This window comes from Orbicella faveolata, unplaced genomic scaffold (genome assembly GCF_042242905.1).
Source record: "Orbicella faveolata isolate gen_17 unplaced genomic scaffold, um_ofav_v1 contig_25, whole genome shotgun sequence".
NCBI classification, from domain to species: domain Eukaryota; kingdom Metazoa; phylum Cnidaria; class Anthozoa; order Scleractinia; family Merulinidae; genus Orbicella; species Orbicella faveolata.
Genome location: NW_028301553.1, coordinates 13,044,202 through 13,068,188, shown reverse-complemented (window position 1 = coordinate 13,068,188; position 23,987 = coordinate 13,044,202). Strand labels below are relative to the sequence as shown.

At 39.2% G+C, this 23,987-nt stretch overlaps 1 protein-coding gene and 2 pseudogenes across 2 annotated transcripts; all 3 read left to right on the top strand.

Annotated features, from left to right (window-relative positions):
- The first annotated feature begins 821 nt into the window (after positions 1-821).
- On the top strand, positions 822-1,862 carry LOC149109030 (uncharacterized; annotated as a pseudogene).
- On the top strand, positions 1,863-3,082 carry LOC149109029 (uncharacterized; annotated as a pseudogene).
- Positions 3,083-8,121: 5,039 nt separating this feature from the next.
- LOC110067298 (uncharacterized) lies at positions 8,122-23,830 on the top strand. 2 transcript variants are annotated; one of them, XM_089294857.1, is made up of 8 exons: positions 8,122-9,214; positions 9,327-9,386; positions 15,479-15,564; positions 18,348-18,472; positions 18,612-18,676; positions 20,518-20,598; positions 22,917-23,014; positions 23,572-23,830. In XM_089294857.1, the coding sequence occupies exons 4-7, from the start codon at positions 18,386-18,388 to the stop codon at positions 22,984-22,986; spliced, it is 303 nt and encodes a 100-aa protein (XP_089150983.1). In that variant the 5' UTR covers positions 8,122-9,214; positions 9,327-9,386; positions 15,479-15,564; positions 18,348-18,385; the 3' UTR covers positions 22,987-23,014; positions 23,572-23,830. The 2 variants fall into 2 exon arrangements, with proteins under 2 accessions (XP_089150983.1, XP_089150984.1); XM_089294858.1 differs by lacking the exons at positions 8,122-9,214; positions 9,327-9,386; positions 15,479-15,564 and adding an exon at positions 21,719-21,830 and having other exon boundaries at positions 18,331-18,472.
- The last annotated feature ends 157 nt before the right edge of the window (positions 23,831-23,987 follow it).

Sequence of the window (23,987 nt, the reverse complement as noted above, 5' to 3'; positions counted from 1 at the left end):
TGCTCCTACTCTTTGCCCATTTCACAAGCCAGATCGCTTTTGTTTTCTTAACCTTTAAACATAAACCGGCTATGTTCCCAAGTCAGCAGTGAATTGTTGGTGTCATCCGCAAAGAGCGACAGTTTTACATCATTTCTGAACAGCTTAATTCCTTTGAATTCTGGGTCTTGTCGGATTTTATGCGCCAGGATATCTGCTGAGAGAATAAACAGATAAGGGGACAACGGACAGCCCTGTCTCACCTTTTGACGGTATAAGCCAATTAGTTGCAAAACCGTTGTTAAGAACGGCACTTTCAACTTGATTTTGACTTTTGTAACGCGAATTTTCCGCATTGGTTCATGTGTGGTCAGATGCGCGTTTTGATTGGCTTGTAGGAAAGATGATTGTCTAGAGCGTGTATTGAGAAAATCTTTTGGGATCAAGAAGTAAATAAACGCAATTGCCCTTCATTTGTCGAATTAGTTTTTGAGAAATAATTTGTTAAAGCAATAGAGGACTTATTTCCATTTTTACATAGCCTCGTCTAAACACTCAGGGGGCTGGGAGAATTCTCGAAAGTTATGCAAACCCGTGACTGCGTCTCGGGTTTGCATAACTGTCTCGAATTTTCCCAACCCCACTCGTGTTTAGGTAAGGCTATGTAAGAAACGTTCTCACCTCGTTATACTTGATTAAAAACTAGGTAGGAGCCGCACATGTTCACATTGTGTTTTACAGTTATCGCACCATGCAACGCAGTATGTGATCAAAACAATAACATGCACATACAGAAATGTGTGTTTCTTTTACTACGATATCCGCCTTGAAAGAACTTTTGAATGCTTTCTAGAAATCTTCCTATTCATAAAGAACTTGGAAATAAGAAATCATTTCCACCTGCCTCGTGCTTCGTTAGGTACAGTTTTATGTCTTAATTTCCAGTAACATATGAGTTTTGCGCAACATCCAGGTTTTCGACGTGCGACGCGAGTCAATGTATTGCTTTGTGTTGGACCTTCCTCGTCTTCTCTTCCTCCCCCCATCACCCTCTCACTCTAGCCTTTTAGGAAGGCTAGACACTGATAGGTTACCGTTTTGCACAAATTGTTTTGTAAAATAAAACTTTACTACTTCTCTAGTTGTACTATCATTTGGATTGACCCCTTAATTCATTATCGTTGATATTCAGATGCATCGCCTGAGGACATTTTTAAGTGAACTCCTGTCGTAGTAAACTCCCAGAAAATTACAAAAGAACCGCCACAGCGCCCACCTGTGTGTTCTAAAACCTGCCCAATGGACATTCATGACATCTACACTCGACTGTCCTGGGTAAAAGAGGAACAAACGCCAGCTGGGTCATCACAGTCAAAGCTTAACCATTACACAGATATTTTCACTGCAAACAAGAACGGTGTTGTCCCAAAGAGGATACTCGTGCAAGCGCGGACGGGTATCGGGAAGAGCACTTTCGTGAAGACACTGGCTTAAGACAGGGCTGAACTTGATGACGCGACAACGGGAGACAAACAGAAAGATATCCTGAAGACGTTCGAGATTTTGGTTGCCGTTAATCTCAAAGAAGTCTCTAAATGCCAAAACCTTCGAGATGTCATTAGTCACTCGTCGAATTGGGTTTGTTTCCTGGAAGAAGCTACTTTTTCATCATTATCAATAAGACCGTCAGAAAAAAAGCCCCTCATAACTTATGCTTAGGGCAACTGTGCCAGCCGCAACGGTCATAAATATGGTATCGAATTTTTGGCCAGGTCATAAATAGGGTAGCAAAAATCGCAGATTTTGGTCATAAATAGGGTAGGGGTTTGGGGAGGTGGGCCACACACCCCCACCCAACTTTTCTGAAAGTACCCTCGGGGGGGGGGGGGGGGGCTGAGATCACCGGGTTTAGTGAGGAGGACAGGGAGGCCTTGATGAGCAGAATGCTTGGTGGCAAAGCAGGAGCAAAAGTGCTGAGGCCTCATCTTTTGGGGAAAAGACTGGAGGACCTAGCGAGAGTTCCATTGCTTCTTCTTTTCTTTTGCACCCTGTGGAAAAAGGGCAAGTTGAGGAGCTTTCCTGACACTGAAACAAAATTGTATTTGGCGATTGTCCAGTACGTTTTGGATTACAATCAAGGGAAAGAGTCTCCTACTCGCTTTGGCAAAGTACACGTTTTCAAAGTGGTCCTCCCTGAAATCGGAAAGGTGGCTTTAGAATGTATTTTGAAGGACCATTTGTTCGAGTGTGATCAGCTGCCCGTTAGCATCCATTGGTTCCATTTATGCAGAAATCCATCGACCAGCAGGTATGGTGTCCTTTATCCACAAGAGGGTTCAAGAATTCATAACAGCGTGGTACATCACGTACACATGTCTTCCTGGAGGAAATCTCGGTGGAATTGAACAACCCGTCGACACCTTTGAGAAGTGTGAGACCATGGGGAGTGTTTTCCAGTTCATTTGTGGTTTGTCGGACAATGGAGCAGCGAAGGTTTTTCAGCACTTGAATTCAGTCAGGATCTCTGACCCAACACTGTTTTTTTTCAAAGACAATACCAGGTGAAGAAAACGAGACAGACGTGCCACTGTGTGTCCTCACTTACTCGCATATAAGGTTCCTTGAGTTGGTTTATGATTGTTTTCAAGAGGTTCAGTCAAAAGCTGCACTGGTGAGACATTGGTCTGACCACACAGCTGGCATCATCCTGGTTGGAAAATGTATCGTCGAAATGTAACATAGGCACGCAAGGCGTGCAAGAATTCTTTCTTTCTCTGTTTTAAAAGCCTCTAAAAAGAAGTATCTAATCCAATAGAATTTTGACAGTAATGGTTGGGTCGATCCAACAAGTTTGCTTGGACGTGAGGTACTGCAAAGTACGAATTTAGAATTTATGACGAGCAGTAAGACAAGGAGCGGGATTTTTTTTGGTTGACATTTTGGGGTTAAAGAAGACAAAACTTTTCATCTTTTTAATGTGATATCAAGATTAATTTTATTTTTACAATTCGACCAGTAGCTTTGTAGTCAGCAATAGTAGGTAGTAGCGAGATCAGGTAACAGATCCTACAGCAAACGGTATTAAAGGGTGGATTGGAGTTGATTCTGGGTATATTTTGTAACTCATTAAACAAGAAGTAACTTAATTATAACATCGTTACGCGATACAGTAAAGGTAAAGTCTGCATACAGTGTACGAGCCAAGTGGCCCATCATCCAGCGCTTACCTCTGGTTTCTGTAACATGAAGCGACTAGGAGTATTTCTACTCCGCACTGGATGGGATGCTGGCTTCCATCGCAGGGTTACCCCCCGGACATAAAATTTTCCGGTACTCAATTACAAAGGCACTGTGAGAATAAACTGTCTTCCCCAAGAATACAGCACAGGCTCTTACGGGGTGAAAAAAAATTTCACGCCACGCCCAAAAATTAGGATGTTGGTATCTCTTTGGGGTTCAGTTTCAAAATTGCCGACGAGCACCCGCGTCCTTTTTATATGGGAGTCCCTAGCCCTCCCCCCCCCCCCCCCCGGAGTGGACGGGGCCTGAGCCACAAAATCCCGTTTAGGTGAGTATCACCCGGCGAGTATCAGACTTTGCGTGCCCTGCTAGATCCATGTTACGCCGCAAAATCTAATGTTAACGCAAAATGTAACATTAACTCGAATTGTATGAACTTTTGATGCAAAATGTACCGGTAACACTTTCTTTAACGGGATTTTAACAACTTTATAACGTAAAATGTAACAGCTTCTTTAACGCGAAATATAACAACGCAAAATGTAACAGCCTTACTGAGAATTATCTCAGTTGAATTCCTGTGATGCGCCTTGCAGGACGCACTGTGCCGGGGTACTGTGAGGCAAGGAGCAGCTGACACCACGCACATCCAAGGGGAGAGTCTGCAGGTCGGTCTGGATGTTAGTCCGCCGTAGTAGATTCTATCGAATGCCGTTTTAAGCTGTTTTAAGCTGTTTTTGGGAACATTTCGTTAGACCGGATTTATTGGTGAGGGTATACCTGTAGTTTTGAAGCCAGTTTGGTCTGAATTTGAACATTTTGGGTTGAAAAATGTTTGCATATTCCGGTCAGTATTAGACTATATTTGTGTTCTCGGTTTTGGACTGGAACTAGCTTGCAACTAAGGCTAATTCGGGAAGTCGCTTCAAATGCAAATAATATTACTCTCTTTTTAATGATATTCCTCCGCATGAGTCTCTATTGTAAGCTAGTTCCAGACTGATACCGAGAATACGAGAGTGTGGAACCAAAAGCATATATCATCTAGACAAGGTGATAAGCTTGGGCTTATTACTAACTTTAGCTAACTTTTTTATTTTTCTAGTTTATGTGTCTCGTCTGAACCGAGGCACTTGTTGGGTAAGGCCTTGTCTGAATATAGTGTATATCGATTTAAATGTAAGGAACAGGTTTGAATAAGAGTAGGGAAAATAGCATTGTTTGGGTTTAATGTGTCGACGCGCGCACACTCCCACCCAAATGTTTGTGGAACACCCCTCCGGAAGATCACCGACTTTTTTAGCGCGAGATGGCAAAACGCCATTACAACCAGGTTGTAAAAGGTTTAGCAGTGCGATAGAATTCCTCGGTCTTGTAGCTTTCTTTCTTCAATTCATGGTTAGCCATGCATGAGAGGAATTCTCGCGCGTTTTGCCCTCGCGTGCTAACAAATTCAAGTTATTATTAGTTGTAAAAATTGCTAATGGCTGACTACCTAACTACCTGTAAATTTCCTGCCAGAAGGTACGAAGAGGGAGGTTCGGTCCGGTCTCAACAGACTTCAACTAGAATATCAATCCGTGAAGGCATGAATCGAAAGTGGATCAAAATATCCCGGGGGAGGGGTTCTCCCTTAGGCCTACCTGGGAGGGTCTGGGACATATGTGAACATTTATCGTCGAATCATAATCTGTCTCAGGCATTGTCCCAGGCTGCCTGCTAAGTTGAGCTGAGGGAGCTGAGTCAACTTCGTAGGCAAACCGGTGGTTGTAGGTGATTGTCGGCGATGAAAATACTATGTGAACATCATCTGCAGACGCAACGTACTCCAGTAAGACAATTCCATCCATATTTACGGCTGGAATGGTTGAAAATTGCGTCCCTTCGATTTGTATTTCGCGCAAATATGAGTACGTCGGCGATCCATCGCAGATGCGCCGGCCGGGAACCCACTGGAACACTGAGATCGGCGAACATTTCCAGTTCCAACTGGCGACTATGTCGCAGATAGGTCGGTGGGGTATAAGAACCAGGTTTTATATGGGCTATATAGGTATATGCCCCCTCAAAGGGTATGGTTTTTCAGCCGTTTTGGTCATAAATAGGGTATCAGTTGTAGCCATTTTGGTCATAAATAGAGTATGGTTTTTGCACTCTAGTCTTGATATGGGTATGTTTTTAAGAAGAAGCCACTTTTTCAGCAATATCGAAAAGAAAACCAACAAATGTCCGTCATAAATTCTGATTATGGCAATTTAACATTAATCTGAACCAGGGTAGCGCTAACTCGAACCAAAATCGATTTCCGTAATACATTTACTTTAATTTTACCCTCGGTAACCACGAACTCTCGATAACTCGAACCTCCTGCTAACTCGAAACAATTTCCGTTTCTCTTCAGGTCATTTTCTATATAATTTTACCCACGATAACTCGAACCATGTCTGTCAATCCGTGCACGTGACAAATCAAAACAAACAGTGTACTGTAGCTCAAAACGTACATTAAATTTATTTTGAAGCAGCCGCGTGACCTTTTTTCGTTCAACTGTACAGGTCCGCAAATGATCCCAGGACCGCAAATGATCCCGGACCGCAAATGATCGCAAAATTGGACCGCAAATGATCCCGGACCGGAAATGATCCCCAATAGGGACCGCAAATGATCCCGACTAAAAAATAAGGAATGGCATGGATGGTGGGATGGTGTGGATAGGGAATTGGCGTTCGTGAATACCGATGTTTTTATTAAAGCCATCTTATAATTATAGTGGCTTACAACTTGCTTTTTTTCATACTTTCGACTAAATTTTGTTGCTAACTACGATGTTATGAATATCACCACTCAATCATCAAAACACGACTTGGCTTACATTTCTTTGCAATTCTCAGTAAAATCAGTGCAACATACACTACATATCCTCCTTTGTTAAACACTGATAGTTCGGTGTTCTAGTTAAATCACATTTTATCAGCCATTAACGCCACTCGTCTAAAGTTTCAAACTAAAATCTAACCATGAAGCAACTATTAAGGAAGACGCTGTCACTTGAGTAGACCTACAAGCCCACAACGCTTCATCACGTTGTAAAACACCTAGTGTGTAGCACTGAAAATTTGAACAAATTTATTTTGTAATTTTTCCTCGGTCGTATTTTGGCTTTGATTCCTCGGAAATGACTACTTGGGTATTCTAAGAAGCCAAAATTCCAAGCTATAGTTACGAAGTTCAGCTTCATGCATGACCAAGCAAGGCCAAGGCTTGCGCTTCGTTTTGACAAGTTAGCTGTTTGATAGATGTTTGATACTATTGCCACTGGGATTTCGAGAGTGTTTACAAGTATGTGTTTTTCTAAGACTTCTAATTCAATAGATCGTCTTCACGAGACGTATTTTTATCCTCATCAGGCATAAGAGGCGGTGTGTTTGTATTTATATCTGTTTACAATTAGCGTGCTTCGTTTGGAAACCAGAGCATTTTGAATTTCAGGGTTATGAAGGTTGCGTGACATAAGGCTACGATCGAGTTTGTTGAAAAATATATACTTATCTCATGATTTTGAGCCCTTTTAGAAGTTAGAGCATTAGGAAAAGTGCTTATATAAATGCTTGTTTGTTTAGTACTAATAATCAGTCGCCTAGAAAGCCAAAGTAAGTTCCAGATGCTTACACCACATTCCAGCCGCCATATTGGTGTACCACGGATGTATACCAGAGGGGGGCGTAAGGGGGGTCCGAAAACCGCAAAACCGCGTAAAAAAAACGTAAAAAAAACGTAAAAAACCGCAATACCGCATGGAAATTTACCAAAATACCGAAACCGTAGTTACAAATGTGCTACGGTGCCGTCATCATTACTTCTAGTTCGCCATTCCATTAGAAATACGACCTTATTTAGTTTGACAGGAGTGTAGGTTAATGTTAATCAACGTATGATCATCGCACTCATAAAATAATACTGTAGTATTATAACTGATCTTATCATCATGCACTCTGACGAGTATCGACGACTTCCATGACTCCGTAAAAGACCAATAATTGACACACGTCCATGGGACTGACTTCGTTATGCTGCTGTGGAACTAATATAAGTGCGCTCGCGCCTACACGAATACTGCTGAGTTACACAATTGAAAAACATCGATGTTTACGACTTCAGCACTGGAAACCACTCGAATGTTCCACAACGCAAGCTAACGCAAGCTTTCCGCGAGTCTTTTTTGGCGAAAATTCGTCAAGATGATAGTTTTCAAGCTCAAATATCCCGGATACGAGCTCGGAACACCCATTTCATGTGGCAATTCGACTGAATCAACCTTAAATTTCATTTAAAATCTTTCCAAGAAAAATTTTGAATAACCCGAAGACAACGTAGTCAGCCTCATGAAGTGTTCAGTAAAGCAAACGATTGTTGAAGCGTTATAACTCTCCCGAAGCGAGTTCTTGCTCCCAGAAGAAACGTCGCCGAGCTTCCAATCTCTCCTCTAAGTAACATCGTCTCTTCCCGACCATCCTCATAAACCACTTCTTCTTGCTCGGCAGACATTGTCCAGCACGAGGCCACGGAAAATAATGTAGGAAATCTGAGCGAAAGATTCCCAGCCCGGAAAGTCAACAAGTCGACGTATCATTGGATAAAATTGCTATTCATACCAATTATAAACTGGAAAAAGCGGAAATGACAAACGGCAAAGCTTGCTTGCACAACAATGGTCCCTTGCAAAACATAAACAAGAGATTAAAAGTCATCGAGAGCGTCAGGATCCGAGTAGTAATTGCCATAACTGGAAAGCGCAGACGGCTGCACTCTCTTTTTTACCGATTATCGCGATCCAAAATTTATGAAAACCGCAAACTGCTTAGTCCTATAAAACCGCAATACCGCAGTTTAAAGTAAAGATTTCCGTAAAACCGCACCAAAAATAACGCAAAACCGCATCACCGCAAACCCTTACGTCCCACTCTATACCAACATGGCGTTTACTTACTGGGCTCTGTAAATTTCTGGGAAACATTTACGACGAATTTCTGAAGTTTGGGGAAACGCGCAGGCCTAAAACTCGGAGAAGTGTCTTATTTAGTTATCTTCTATAGCGTACATCACAATTTCTTAGCTTTTCCATTGGTTGGTTTTCGATTTATTATTTTTTTTATTGCGTGACAGTGAAAACGATCTGTACCGTTCGAAGAACAAAACAGCAACTGTGGAATATTTTTTTGTATAATGATAAAACATGTTTTTTAGTTCATAATTTTTGTACATGTTCTCACCTTCCTCTGATATAAATCATTTGCGGTCCAATATAGGGATCATTTCCGGTCCGGGATCATTTGCGGTTCAATTTGGGGATCATTTGCGGTCCTGGGATCATTTGCGGACCCGAGTTCTTTTACATTACACAAAACGTGTCAGTTCAGCTCAGGTTCCGCTGGTTTTCACAAAGTGTTGCTTCTTAACTCCTTTTCCAAAATGTCAATAAATCTTTTGGCTCGATCCCTTGCAGTACAGTTAAATTTGATTAAAATGTACAAAACATCTAAAAACATTAAACATCGTTTTTTCTTTATTTCCAGTCATTTGTTTTCAACTCCCGAAAACTCGAACTCCTAATAACTCGAACCTTTTTCAATTTTCCTTGCAGGTTCGAGCTATCGGGAGTCGACAAGGCCGGTCTGAAACAGTGTTTTGATATAAGGGTCAGGTCATAAATAGGATTCGAATTTTTGGTCAGGTCATAAATAAGGCAGAGAAAATCGCAGATTTTGATCGTTAATAGAGTAAGGGTTTTGGGAGACGGACCGCACACACCCAATTATTCTTGGAGTAAACCCCCTCTGGGCAAAATATGGATGACGCGCGAATATTGCCACGACACTAACTCGCGCGGGTAACGCGCGAGATGAGTGGACGCTCCCAGCATTCTTTGCAACAACAGTTCATCCATGTTGTAGAACCGCGAAAGTTGAACGAGGCTGAAAAAAAGGCAGACCAAAAGGTTAATTTGTTCTTATTCATTGTGTATTTAGTACCTTCCCTTGTAGTTCTTTCATGCTTTGTTCATATGGAGGACTTTCTCCTTATCAGTGTACCTGTTGTAATTTTTTCAGGGAAGAACTTCGCTTGGAGCTGGAGAACTTCGTTGGCGAACGATTGAACTCGGATTGCAGGTAAGCTCTTTGGACAAACAAAATATAGTTGATTTATTTATATTGTTAACTGTAGTAATATGTGTTTCTTCCCCTTTTGATCGGGTTCCAGCTTTGTTTGTGTATTTTCTTGAGTGTTCCCCCCTCCCCACCGGCGGTATCTTCAGCGAGTTCTGCCCCCCCCCCCCAACACACACAGCAGACAAGATCAAATAAATAGAATGGCTACATCTGCCTTAGACGGTGAATAATTTTATCTTAGATGAATTATTTGTCTTTGTTTAATCATAACAAGATTTTGTAGAGTAATTTATCTGGATTCATGAGACAACACATGGCAATTAAGCTTATGTGTAAACTGCTATCTGTTTTGGAAATTAATTTGTTTGAAATGCTTTTACTTGTAATTTACACATTTGTATCAGTCAATTTGAAACCACCACATCCCCTCCCTATGCCCAAAGGGGAGGGAGTGCTGCCAGAAGAATTGGGTGGAGACACTTCCGCAAACCCTTACCCTATTTAAAAGAACATTTTTTTTTTATTATCAATATTGTTTTATTTATTTATTTATTTATTTATTTATTCTGACCAAGTTTATTCATTATTTTCTCGGAGAAATTAACTATACAGCTACTCTTTGTAAATCCAAGGTGAAATAAAGGTGATTTATGTATGTATGTAATGCCCTGACCAAAAATTTGATACCCTATTTAAGTCCTGATCCTAAAAATCAATACCCTAGCTGTTTCAGACCTGGCAACATTTAAGAGTGTTTTGTACATGCAACATAAAGCTTACAAGTGATGTTACCATTTCAGCCAATTTTTTTTATCAAGATAGGTTAAATTAAAGGAAGAAATTTTGCCAACTACCCTATGTAGACTAGTTTTCTCTAAGATTTTTCTCGATGCTGATTTATCATCTGATGTTATGTGCGGTGTTATGTGCGGTGTCTGTAGTCGCCAACTGCCAAATGTATGATTTCTTATCCAAAATTAACATCTGCTTAAAATGCTCGTTTGCAGCCTGATGTGTATTTTCAATTACAGTAACTGGTCTTAGAGACCTAAAGATAATTTTACTGGAAATTAGACCTACAGGCAAACATTTCTGGATCAATGTTGGAGATATTGATCACGGTATGAAAGGTCAAAATGTCAGGCAATTAGCTTATAACAAGTGCCTAGTCTTTAAGATTCTTGGAATTTTTGTGTTTTATAATTCCATTTTTTGTTTTGTCCAAGCTAGATTTGCAATGAAAACTTAGATTAATGGATACTTTCAAGCGGGAAAATTGTTTTGACAGGTGCATGTAAACCATGATGTACCACGAAATTGGTCCACAAAATTGAACTAAATTTTGACATTGTTGAAGCATATAAATTGAAACTTTGAGGAAAATTCAGGTTTGAATTACATATAAATCTGATAGTGCTGACTAACTGTTAAAAATATTAGTTTTAGTATTATGGGTTAGCTTCTCAAACCACACTTATTATTTTGGCTTGCTAGTATTTGTAAAAAGTGTAATTTTAGGGTTGTGTTTTGCTTTTTGCAGGGCAAAATATGTACACGTAAGGCTGTCTCAACAAGAAAATAATATTCAAACAACCTCAAAGTTACAATTATGAAAGAAGTTACTGAAAACCTTCTTCCTGACAAAGTTTGAGAAAATCATTTTTTTCTATCGCGCATAGGTATAGGTGATTGTTACAGCGAGCTGCTCTTAATATCTGGTCACGAACACTCAATTTTGCATCTCATTGGTGACCAGAGAATCACTATTTTGAGCCCTGAAATCATTACAATAAACAGGTACATTGTATTTAGTAATTAGTACATTAAAACAATGATACATGTAAATTAGAATCACAACAAGCTAAAACTACAGTATTTGACTTTTTTCTTAGTAAATCCCTCCTCTTTGAACAATGTTAAAGGATATGTAGATTTGAAAGATTTCCATGAAACTTAAGGGGACAGTGTTATGAATTGTGCATGAGGTAAGTTTGGTTTACAACTTAAAACGTTTAGGCTGAATTTTTCAAGTTTGTTTGACATATTCAAAATGGTGATGAGTAGTGAAACAAGTGGAAACTAGCCACGCTGTGTGAACAACAGGAAACTGCAATCAGGAAAACTTAGGTGTTTGATGAATATGTGAAAGAAGAATAAGCCTTCATAAGCTTTTTGTCCAACTGTCAGTCTTGAAAGCATTGTGAGTGAAAACTTGGATCAGTCTCTCACTGCAATAAGTAACCCCTGTCAGAACTGGTAAATAAGTTTGGAGCAGGTTAGTTGGGCTTGCTTTTTAGTGTTTCTCAGGAATTCCCCTTTGCAAAAATATTTGACAAAGTTCAGTACATGTACTTTCACAGGTCATGTAGCCTGCAGAACAGCGGATTAGTGGTGCAGAGAGCGAAACGTGGTACACAAGCGCAGAGCGTGCCCATGAGGTTGAAGCGTGAGACAAAAAAAATCCCCCTGTAGTCACACTATTTTTTAATATGCTCTTCCAACTGTTCGCGTGGCAAACGGTTTTTGCTGATTGGTTGCTTTAAGCCATGTGGAGTCAGACACAACTCGCGTGCGTGTATTTTTGTCACGAGCCCCTGGCTCGGGAGATTGGGCAACCACTCCCCATGTTTACGACTCAAAGTAAATTTACCTTACCTTACCTTAGACACAAGAAAAAAACAAAATGTGTTAAATTGGGTGACAGGCCTACACGGTCTCTCTACATTTGCATTCTCTTATAAATTTCAGCCTCTCAACTTTTTATTTTGCTCCTCATTTGTTTCTGAAGGGTACTTTTTTATCAGGACAACTTTTTTAAAAGTTGAGTAGAGCCGTTGGACTGTTACATGTAAAGGTCAGAACTCTGCTTGGTTTCAGCTTTTATCCATCGCTTTTTAGTATAAATCTACTAGCGTTCTATCACGAATGCTGTTCTCTGATTGGCTATGGTACCCACAATCTATTCTGAGATAGATACATGTAGAGAGTAGTGTAGCAGTGAGCCCTTGTTAATGAAATGACGGCCACCTCTTGGCATTTTCGAAGTGTCTTTGAAGAAGATTGAGATAGAGTTTTGAACGTCTAGTAGATTTAATATACCAAAACAATTAGATTATTTGCTCTCGATTTCTATGTGTGAGAGTTGTCTTGGACTGCGCGCTCGGCAACTATCATGCGATAGAAATCTGGAGCTCATAATCTAATCGTTTGGTAGAGGGACTTTAGACACCTCTGTAATTTTCCATGAGCCAAGTTATAAAGTGTGGTTTGTCTTGCTTTATTTCTACTGCAGAAATGTGTGTTATATCTCTTTTTAGTGGAGCTCTGGCAGCCCAAAGGGCTGCCATGCGAAGCCCCATATTTACTCATATAGCAAAGAAAAGGTAATCCATGAGTTGATTTTCTCATGGTTATCATGGCTAGCGGGTTGCTCATGGGTGCATACAAATGACGACGACAGTGATGACGATGACGGCGTTGCGCAAGATGGCGGCCATCGTCCAAAAAATAGGTTGACAGAAACATGCAGCCTTGGTTTACCATGTACTTGTTTGGTATTAGACATCCATGTTATGATCAATCGACACCTGTCAAAACAAGGTATCCACTGATAACTATCACGTGACCATATCGCAGGCTCAAGTTTACAGCTGATCGAGGTTACGTGTTTTTTTTAAGTTGACTGCTGACCAAGTGCTGGTTTTCGATTGGATCACGGGCTCACGTTAGGTTAACTTGTTGAGAACAGGGCAGGATTGTTCGGAAGTTGGTTGACGCTAACCCAGGATTAAAACTTAGCCAAATTAGAACTTTTTGTTTTATACAAATGTTTTTTGTTGCTTTGTTTTGTGTATATGGTGATTATTAAAACTCAAAACAGAAGGCCAAACAATATACAGAAAACCTCACCACAAAGTTACAAAACTCAAATCAAAATTCTACCTTTTACTGGGTTAGCTTAATCAGGCTCTGAACAACCCAGCCCAGGAGGTATGCTTTTAGGCTGGCCTAAATCTATATATATTAATTATTCTCTCTCACGGGACAAGTCGGTGATCATGTTGATTACTTGCATTCTATGTTGTGATGCTGGGCCTGGTTGTTAGATTAAATCTGTGTTAAGTTACATGTATGTGGCTTGTTACCATGGATTGTATTTAGCTTTGTCCAGCATCGCCAGAGACTACTGTAGTATGTGTTATTTCGAGAATCTTAGAGATCCGCTTGGTGTTGTCAAAGTTATGTTTCTTGCATCCTGAATCTGTTTGAGCTTTTTGTCTCCTAAGCTTGATGTTTAGGTTTATATCTCCTTTGTTCATTCTGGCACCACATGATGTAAATTTAGCTAAATTTAGATGTTCACATCTGTTGACTGTTTTGCGTCATGAATGCATTTGTAATTTGGTTACTTGAGACATTTTTTCACGCCAATAAATTCTCGTTCTTTCATGCCAATCATTTCAAGGGGGTTGGTATAGCATAAACAATGGTGTGACTACCAGTGGATTTTTTTCGTCTCGCACTTCACATTTGTGGTCGCGCTCCATGTGTATCGCGTTTTGCTCTCTGCCAGGGCTGCTAATCTGCCTGATCTGCAGACTACGGGTCACATAGCTAAGTTTCAGGTTAGAAAAGGAGAGAGAGTCAAAGGGGTGAATTTGAGTATAATGTTTAGGTGTCTGGAAGTTAGAGAGGGCCTTTCAAATCAATTGTAAAAAAAAGTAAAACTTTTTGTAGGGAAGGGGGCAGTTGGATGATTACTGAATTCCTAAGCATTGTCAGTGGAATTTCCAAAGCCAAGAAGGGGGTTTAGATGACGACGGAAGGGCATGGATATTTTCTGAAATCTGCATCCATTGCATGTATCTTCATTATCTTAAGAATCTGCATTCATTGAGCTTTCAAATGGTGTATCGAACACAGAATTCTGTAACAATATTCAAGATTTCACACATGCATGGACTATAGCACTGTCCCTTAATAATAAATCAGGGGTTTCATTAGGTGCCGGTCAGCAGGCAAAATGACCGGCTGTGAGGATGATTTTGCCAGCCTGGTTTGACCATCTACAGAACAGGGTTTCTTCTGAAGACGTTTAGTTGAAAGAATTTTACCTGCCTGTGAAAACCAGTTGCCCTCCTGCTGTGAATGTTAATGTACATGTAACCCTTGGAAACAACAAAATGCGTTCATTCAGTTGGTAATTTATTTTTTTATTAAAACTTAAAAGTTTTCACTTGTGGTAGGGTAAATTGCAACACATTTCACAAATCAGTTGATACCAGAACTTGACAGAGACATAAATAATAACTCAAATTATTCTTAATCCCATGTTTATCGCCATTTTGTCTCGTTAATCTAGTACCTGTACAGTGGAACCCCACCTTACAGTCACTTTGTTATTATGCCACATTTTTGTGTCCTGGCGAAACGCCCATACATTTTTCTCATAGAAAAACCCTGTCAATGCAGCCAGCCCTTTAATACGGCCAACTGTCACATTTTGAAATCTCAGCCTGTATAATCCTTTACAATCTTACCCTGTTTAAATGGCCACTCGGCCAGTTATATAGTAAATGGTTTTAACCTAGGAGTGCCAGTAGTTTGTATAGAGTGATTGTCTGGGTGAGTGGGTTATGTTCATTTTTGCCAATCTAAATATTGTACATGTATGAGCTGGTTGAAGTTTCAATTTGTTTTTTGACTTTCTGGATGTTATTAGAACAAGAGTGGTTCAGAAGTGCAATTGTGATATTAATACATGTATCTGTTACTTCTGTTAAGACGTCACTCAATTTAGACCAGTCATGAAATTTGACCCTACCCCATTAATATGGTGAACCAGGTAATACGGCCAAATTATCATGGCCCGTTGATGACCGTATTTACGGGGTTCCACTGTAGGTTGCAGGTATCCATTTATAATCCTTGGTGAAGTAAGTTACTATTTGAGTAAAGTGCTGTGTTCAAGATTATAACTCAAGGACTTTTGGAAGGTTTCTTAATCTGGGGACCATTTCACCTGGTGTGATGCCACTACACCATAAACATTTGTACAGTATCTAAATTTTGCTATTTCTTCTTTTGAACAGCTGAAGACAAAATACTGAGGACAAGACAGGAGGACAAGACAAGCTTATTCTAGAATAATGATTTTTTTTTTTCAATCCAGGACCAGGTAAACACTTGTGTTCTTATGTGATGATCAAATCAAAACTTAACCTGGTTCCTTCAGGGCAATCCCCCAAGAGCAAAATGCAGCACAGTTTTTTTCCCTTTTTAATTAATGCACTATTATGATGGGATCCAAAATAGTCAGAGAAATTTTAGTTTTTCAAAATCAGGGAAAGTTCGCTTGGGGAATAAATGGAGAAAGTGGGAAGGCTCCCTTTTGTACCGTACCTTTGAAAAAAAAAAAATAACTGCACCAAACTACTGAACCAATTCCATTCAAATTAAAACCTATAGTATGACACACTTTCAACAAGTGTCCACCAAACTAACTAAGAACAGACACTACTCAACTTATACCAACAACTACTCACCCCTACAGTAGTCACTATGGCATTTCTTGACCTCAACAGAACTCACATGATGTTCTCAACACAAACTTCAACAAAAGTAAACCAGTTGAATCAGATCATAACTGATCAGTCACTGATTACTACCTTTTCATAATGGCTTGACAGGTTCTCAAAGAATCAGTGCTTTCACACTAGACAAACTACTTAATGATACTTGTCTGCTTTTTTTCTTTGTGGTTGGCAACATGACATTTGCTCCTTTGGACACCTCGGAATGGGACATACTGTAATGACTTCCTCAATCTACACCCCCCCCCCCCCCCCCAAGCTCAAACCTTGTCATGATTCACTGTTATTTCACAGGGTTTCCCAGGTTAAGGATTAGTTTTGAGGTGATCATTGCATTCCATGATGTAAACCAAGTTCTGCTTTTAATTTTCAAATACCACAGACATGTAAATTAAATTCAAAATGCTTTCATTGGCTCAGTAAGTAACTTAGTTTTAAAGTGGATAACATTTCATTTAGTCATATTTTGTTTAATATTTCTGCAGTTCAATTGTAAATTAAGAAAATAAAATTTTCCTTTCTAGCTAGTGAAAAATGGAACTCAACAACAGAAGTCAAGAGATATTTTTCAACTTTTTTCAATGCAAAAAAGTCACTCCAAAAAGCTTACTTTTAGGTTTTTCCTTTCACCGAAGTTTCAGCCTCTGAAGTGCCTGCTATCCTGAAGAAATTTGTCTCGAAAGAAGCAACTTCAGAGGCAGCCATTTTGAAACTGTACTTGACAGCCAGGCTGTGTTTATGTGATGTTGTACCATCCGCCTTGAAATTGGTGGGAAGGAGAAAAACCTGCAACTCACTTGCATCAAAATGTATTTTTTCCAAGTGATTATCCAAAAAATAAGATAATCACGATAAAAAATTAGCACTGAACTTATTGTAAAAATAAGAAAACAATTTCTTGTGGAAGACTGACAAGGTCAGTCAAGTGGTTTGCAGGCTAAGAACATCATACAGGTCAGCATGGATGGCCCAAGTGTTAACTGGAAGTTTTTATGGAGAATTAAAGAAGAAAGTTAACACTGACTATGGTACCCTGACTGCTGCTGTCAGTCAAGATGTCAAGACAACGGTATGAGAAATACCTTGATCAAGAAAGGCAGAAGAAAAAAACTGAACAGGAACGATCAAAAAGAAAGTGTGTGCTGGAAGAGACTGATGAAGTCAAAAAGAAGAAGAAGAGAATTGATGCTGAGATTAAGTCACTCAATGACACAGCCGATGAACTTTGTACCAAAGCAGAGGCTACTGCTAAGTTAACCTTTGTCACTCAGGTGAATGCTTTGAGGTGATCTGCAAAGGACAAACTTAATGATCTGGTTTCCTTAGACAAAAAATTAAGTTCCATGCTGGAAAAGCTGAAGGAATGATTCTGTACAACCCTATCCTTTGGTTGTACAACATTATTTGCACTTACAGGAATTGCTCTTTTGGAGTGACTGTGAAAGAAATGTGATATCGTGCCTGTGGAAACGGACTCCTTGAATATTGTTAAAAGTCCTGGAAAAGTCCTGGAAAAGTCCTTGAATAAAAGGTCATCAAACCTGTATAAACCATGAACAAGGATTTTTCTTGCTTAAAGTTAGTGGCAAAATTCTGCTTATTGGTGATAACATTATTTTGCACACAGTGAGTCTTGGATGCACACTCGCACTATGCAGGGCTCCCAAAAAATGCTGTCTGATCTTATGGGACAAATACATGTACTTGCCCAGGGCAAGCAAAATTTGAGTGCTACTTGTCCCAAGAGGAAGCTGGAGTTCAATTTGTTTTTTTTTTCCTGAGCCCAGACTGTTGAGTTAGATCACATGGAATTACTGGCCACACGTATTTAGGATATTGACCACTTCTTCCCCTGGACTCACAAAGCTCTTGTAGCCAGTAGAAATCGGGATGTCTTAAAATGTTTCAATTCAGGTGAAATCACTTCTCTTGCATTCATACACATTGTTAAAGGCTCTCACTTTGCATGTAGAAGGTCTACGTCACCACTTGTTTCTGAATTAAGACTTCACTTTAGTAGCTACATGTAATGTTTTTAAACTAAACACAGTTCCCTTGAGGATATTGTCATAATTTATTGTAAATATATTGGTCAAGTGATACACTATGTGGCTAAATGTAATTTAGCCAACATTTGACTTGAGCTAGTGCTGGTCAGCAGCCTTTCAGGCGGGGGCATGCTCTGTGGGGTCTCATACAGGATTTTACAGGACTTAAGAGTGTTGCTTGCTCGCTGTGGAAGAACTTGCAGTTTGCTTTGCGTGCCATTCATGTTTGTAGCATACTTTTTCACCCTGCCTCCCTTCCTTTCACAGCTGACAGTAAATATACATGTGTGGGTAATAAGTATCTCCACTGATTCTGTCAGTATTACAGTGCCTGGTGGTTGCCGCTAGCAGTGTTGCCATGGAGACCTGCATGGGCTGCTGGAGGCTCATATCTTGCTTGGCTCCACCTTTCCCAAGGCACCTTTCCCAAGCTCATGAATTGGTGGTGAGTTTAACAGTTAGTGGGTTAAGCATGTTAAGCCTGTAAGACATGTGCTGTTTACAATTACATGTATTCCTTTGGGTTAATTAAATATTATTTACATGTAGTTTATAAATATCTTTCATTTGTTTTCCTCCATCAGGAGAAAAGAGCTCAAGTGATAATGTTCTCTGTGACTAGATACAAAGAAACACAGAATTGCATTCAGTTAAGTATTTGCCCAACTTCATCCTGTATATTACAAAACGCTACACTGCTGCAGCCTTTATGTGTAAATTATTGTGAAGTTGTCAAACCCAGAATAGATATGGCCTGGTCCTGTGACAATTTGTTTTAACTGACTGAGAAAATTTCATTCGAATTTTTCTGACAGAGACTATTTCAATAAATTATTGTTTACTATTTCAAGTTAATTAATAAATTAGGGGGCAAGGAAAATTTGATTTATCCATCAATCCAAGACAATTTTATAAGAGAGTGTAAGGTCACACAAATATGGATATGGTCAGTTCCACCGAAAACTCTACCACAGTTTCTTGATCTGTGAAGCATAGAGTGGTCCCTCATCCAAATTGCCAGTGCAAGATTTTAAGAAAACCTGTTCAGGAACAATTAGACTGTCTGCAAGCGCTGAATGGATCTTGAGCTTTGTACAGGAGATGGGTGTAAGAACTGGCCCACAAGGGAGCTGGTTCCACCAAAAATCTCTTCCTGAGTTTCTTGATCTGTGAAGCATCAACGGGTCTCTCATCCAAATTCCCAGCACAAGATAAAAAGGAAATTGTTTAGGAACAATTGGACTGTCTGTATGCACTGAATGGATCTTGAGCTTTGTACAGGAGATGGGTGTAAGAACTGGCCCACAAGGAAGCTGGTTCCACCAAAAATCTCTTCCTGAGTTTCTTGATCTGTGAAGCTTTGTCTGGTCCCACATTCCAAATTGCAAGCACAAGAGAAAAAAACTTGTTTAGGAACAATTGGACTGTCTTCATATGCAGAATGGATCTTGAACTTTGTACAGGAGATGGGTGTAAGAACTGGCCCACAAGGGAGCTGGTTCCACCAAAAATCTCTTCCTGAGTCTCTTGATCTGTGAAGCATAGACTTGGTCTCACAAAAAAGGTGAAAAGTAAGAACTTGTTTCAGAACCAGCACTGTCTTCATTACTGAATGGATCTTGAGCTTTGTACAGGAGATGGGTGTAAGAACTGGCCAACAAGGGAGCTGGTTCCACCAAAAATCTCTTCCTGAGTTTCTTGATCTGTGAAGCATTGACTGGTTGCACATTCCAAATTGCCAGCACAAGAGAAAAAAAAACTTGTTTAGGAACAATTGGACTTTCTGCATGTGCTGAATGGATTGTGAGCTTTGTACAGGAGATGGGTGTAAGAACTGGCCTACAAGGGAGCTGGTTCCACCAAAAAACTCTTCCTGAGTTTCTTGATCTGTGAAGCATAGACTGGTCTTATATTCAAATTGCGAGTACAAGACAAAATTGATCTTGAACTCCACATGAGATTGATGTAAGAACTGACCTGTATAGGAGTTGATTTCATGTTGCCTTTGTCTGGTGCCTTTGTTTCCCTGTGTGTAAAAGAAACTGATGCTACAAAAGAACAGTTCAAAAATGTCTAATAGATTGTTGCTCTGATTTGAATTTCAACTTTTTACATTATTGAAACTGATCTTGAGAAAGTTTTAGTTTTCTCTTTTCTTAAAATTTAATTAACTTACCTATTTATTTATTTATTTTTTCTGACTTCAGGTTTACAACCCAGATAAAATTTGAAAATTTATGTGACTACTCAGCTCACTTAGTATATGTACTATTTTGAGTAGGATTTTGCCAAGTATTAAATCAATTTTATTCACTGTTTTGATTACTTATTATTTATTTTCTGGCAAATAAATGGCTGGTGCTGACCTGCAAACTGAGGAGAAAATTACTAATTAAATAATGATTAGAATTTATGATAATTTATTATCATTAATATGAACAATTTATTGATTAATTAATATTCTTCAAATAAAATGTTTAACCTCCACAGGATTTTAAGACCAAAGGTATTCAACCTTACGACCAAGGATGTTGAACATGACAATCTTTCATCCATTTCACCAGAATACAGGTAGTCTCATTTGGAAACTTCAGTGTCTTGAAATAGGTCCGCTAGGCGTACATATGGAACTAGCCTTAAAGGGACACAGTCAGCTTTTAGACCGCACTGACCTGGACACTAGTTTTCTCACTTTGAAAAAAGTTCACCTCAAACTGAAATCAAAGTACATCTAGAAATCCGCTTCAATCTTTGCAGTGTTTTGCTTGATTTTCAATCGTTTACTGAAAAACCTGTTTTTGAGTGTGCTTTTGCTCATCCTATGATTTTGGTTAAAAACAGTATGGATCGCGTCTCTGTGATGTACAAATCAGCTATGAAATGGTATCTAACGCGCATGTGCTCCAGCTGACTGTGTCCCTTTAATTACTTACCCTTCACCCACGTTTGGTTTGGTTATAATTCAATCAATCTTTTTTATTCTTTAATGTACATTTTACAGTTGGACTGACCCATGGATAGCTAGCGCTAGTCTAGGAGGGCCAGTCTATCAATAGTTACAAATGCTTTTTTTTTCTATTATTATTAATAAACAGGAAAATAGAAAGTTAGGAAAAAGTGAATAAAATAAAAAAGAAAAAGTGGGAAAAGAATGAGAAAAGAAGTGAGGCGTAATTAGAGATCTAAATTTGGGGTTACCATTCATTGAAAGTGTAATCTGTCCTGTGGATCTGCACACAATGCTCTGTTTTGGATGCAACTCTGCAAGAATTTTATATATTTTTCTTTTTGCGCAAGTCTATCTTGGGATGATAAATTTATGAACCCAGCTTTGAAGTACATGTATGTAAATCATGGTAAAGACAATTATATGTTTGTAATTGTGTACTGAATTTAAGGCAAATTTTATTAGTGACGGTCATAGAAACGTCAACGTAGCATTGATTATTAGTTCGCGCTTCAGAACTGTTTATTTAAAATCAGTTTATTGTAGTCAGTTAAATTGCTGTAGGGTGACACAAACAATTATAGTAGATGTGTTTACGTTAAACAATTTGCATCTTATTTGTGTTTATTCTTCGTCTTGTATTATAAGACGACAACCAGTACGAAATTTGATAGGGAAGTGGACTAAAGGTGAAACATTTTTGTTTTTGACACTTAAGTAAAGGTTCTTATCTTGTTCTTTCAGTTATCAACGGTGGCTGGTTTCAAATGTTCAAGAAGGTGACTTTCCAAAGCATCATTTACACTGTTGAAAAAGTTCCTCTCACATTTTTCGTTAACACGAGAGACAAACTCAAGTAAGTTATGTTGCTAACATTTACTGTGGATTTGATTATTTGATCAGCTATGCTGAATGTTACCTCAATCAACGCGGTTAACTAACCCAAGTTTACCGGATTTAAAATCTGTGACAAAATTCTGTAGCCAGAATCAGTTAATGGGACGAAAACAGTCACCTGCTTGCTGTTTTAATGGGAAAAAAATCTCGGTAAATAATTAAGAGAGATTTCAGACTAATTATCAATGCAGGTGTGAGTCAGATTTCGAGATATGATGTCACATCAGGGTAGCAAGAGACCTGCTCCTTGAAAGATGGGTCACTCAGCCAAAGTTGTGCTGGCTGGCAAACCCAGGGGTCTCTCCCTTATAAGCCTAACCCTATGCCAGAAGCGGGTTGTTACCTGTAGGTTTTATGATCGAAACTGCACGCACATCTAAAAGAAAATATTACTTTAAAGTACTTGCACAATGGTTGAAAAAAAAATGCCGCCAGGACCGGGACTTGAACTTGCGACTCTGTCTAGCCCCGGAGCGAGAGGCGCGCACCAAACCACTGCGCCAACTCGACTTGACACATTTTGCGCGGAAAACTTGACTACATAAGCATACGAGTGGCGCGCATTAATGGTCAGCGTGACGTACCTAAACAGCGCACACAATGTACTACTTTGGTGCTTAATTGTTTTTGTTTTGTGTTGGGGGAAAATTTTTATCTCGCTAAAGATACAAACGTAAAATTTATGATCCTCAGCTTTGAAGTATTAAAGCGTTGAACGAGCAAATAATTATAAATTTGTCATGTTTACAGTTATCGCAGCGTTCTGAGATAATAAAATCTAATTTTAATAAGCACTATTGGTCGTAAAAAAGGTTAAAGGGCAGCTGATTATTTGCGAATTGGAAAATGTATGTATATATATTTAAAAAAATAGGTTATTGCCTTGTGAAAAAAAAAGCCTGATGTGTTTATCGCAGAACGGAAGAACGGTACAATTTGCATCTTATTTGCGTTTATTCTTGCCTTATATTTTAATTTATACGGGAAGTTAACAGTGACAGTCGGATAAGATTAACTTCTTTTTATTACTTTTTGTTTCCCTTAGGCTTCAACAGCGAGCAGCTTCAAAGTTTGAGAAGATGGCTTTCAAGGACATCATGCACGCTATCGAATGAATCCTCTGAACACGATGGGCAAACCCCGGTAAGTCGTATTGTTTATATATTTGCTATACGTAATCATATCTCGTTCATATCAAGGCATTCAACAAACCCAAGCTTACGAGTGTGTGAGGAGTTTTAGGTACAGAACTAGACAGATTTTAAACGGTTGAAACCTTTTGTTGCATATTTGGCCGTTAACTTGATTAGACGTCAACAGTACTTTTTCAAACGTGAAGATGAAAGCAAATTTCGCTACGATCGATTTTGAATCGTGCCGGTTCAGGGACAGCTACATGCAGATTTACATGTGAAAGAAAATATTATTTCTGAGATATCGCGCAATGAGAGTATGGAAGTTCAAGTGAAAAAAGGTGTCTCGCTATAGTTGGTTTTGATTGTGCCGGTTTGGGTACATCAAGTACAAGTGCATGTAAAGTTCGGAGATACTGTTTAAGTTTAAGTCATTGAAGGTATTGTTTAAGTCTAAGTAGCTTCTAACTAAGCTGTTACGATCATGTTCTTTTGGAATAATATTCTAAGTCTCTTAATTGGTGGGAAATACTTGTATGTTTTAAGTCACATTCTCTTCTATTTCAGATGCCTTTGAAATGACCAATATGGGGAAAGGCAAAAGACAAAAGACAATCTTGCAAATGCCCTGAAAAAAATGAGTACCAGACAGGAAAATTCTCAATCTTGGAAGGGAAGCAAAAATTGATGTGGAAAACAGCCAGCAATAACTAGCATTTCTTTTATACTTATAGCGAGAGTTTTGAGCTCTCGTCCTTGTGGTACAGCTTTGCATGCACGCGTGCGCGTTTGGTATCATATTTTATAATAAAATTTTTTCTAAGTTTTTTGGCGGGAAACGTTTGTATATGTTAAGTTCGCTTGCGACCTCTTTCTTTTAGATGCCTTGAAAATGACAAGTTTTAAGAAGTGGCCAAAGAAAAATTGTCAACCTTGGAAGGAAAGCAAAATTTGATGTGGAACACCGCCACCTCCCCTCCACC

What these genes read in the sequence shown, in the direction of transcription:
- LOC110067298 (XM_089294857.1), top strand. Translation starts at nt 18,386, where the DNA reads ATGGAGACCTGCATGGGCTGCTGGAGGCTCATATCTTGCTTGGCTCCA. An exon ending in CCCAAGCTCATGAATTGGTG is followed by an intron (nt 18,473 to 18,611) that starts GTGAGTTTAACA and finishes TTCCTCCATCAG; the next exon opens with GAGAAAAGAGCTCAAGTGAT. An exon ending in TCCATTTCACCAGAATACAG is followed by an intron (nt 20,599 to 22,916) that starts GTAGTCTCATTT and finishes TGTTTCCCTTAG; the next exon opens with GCTTCAACAGCGAGCAGCTT.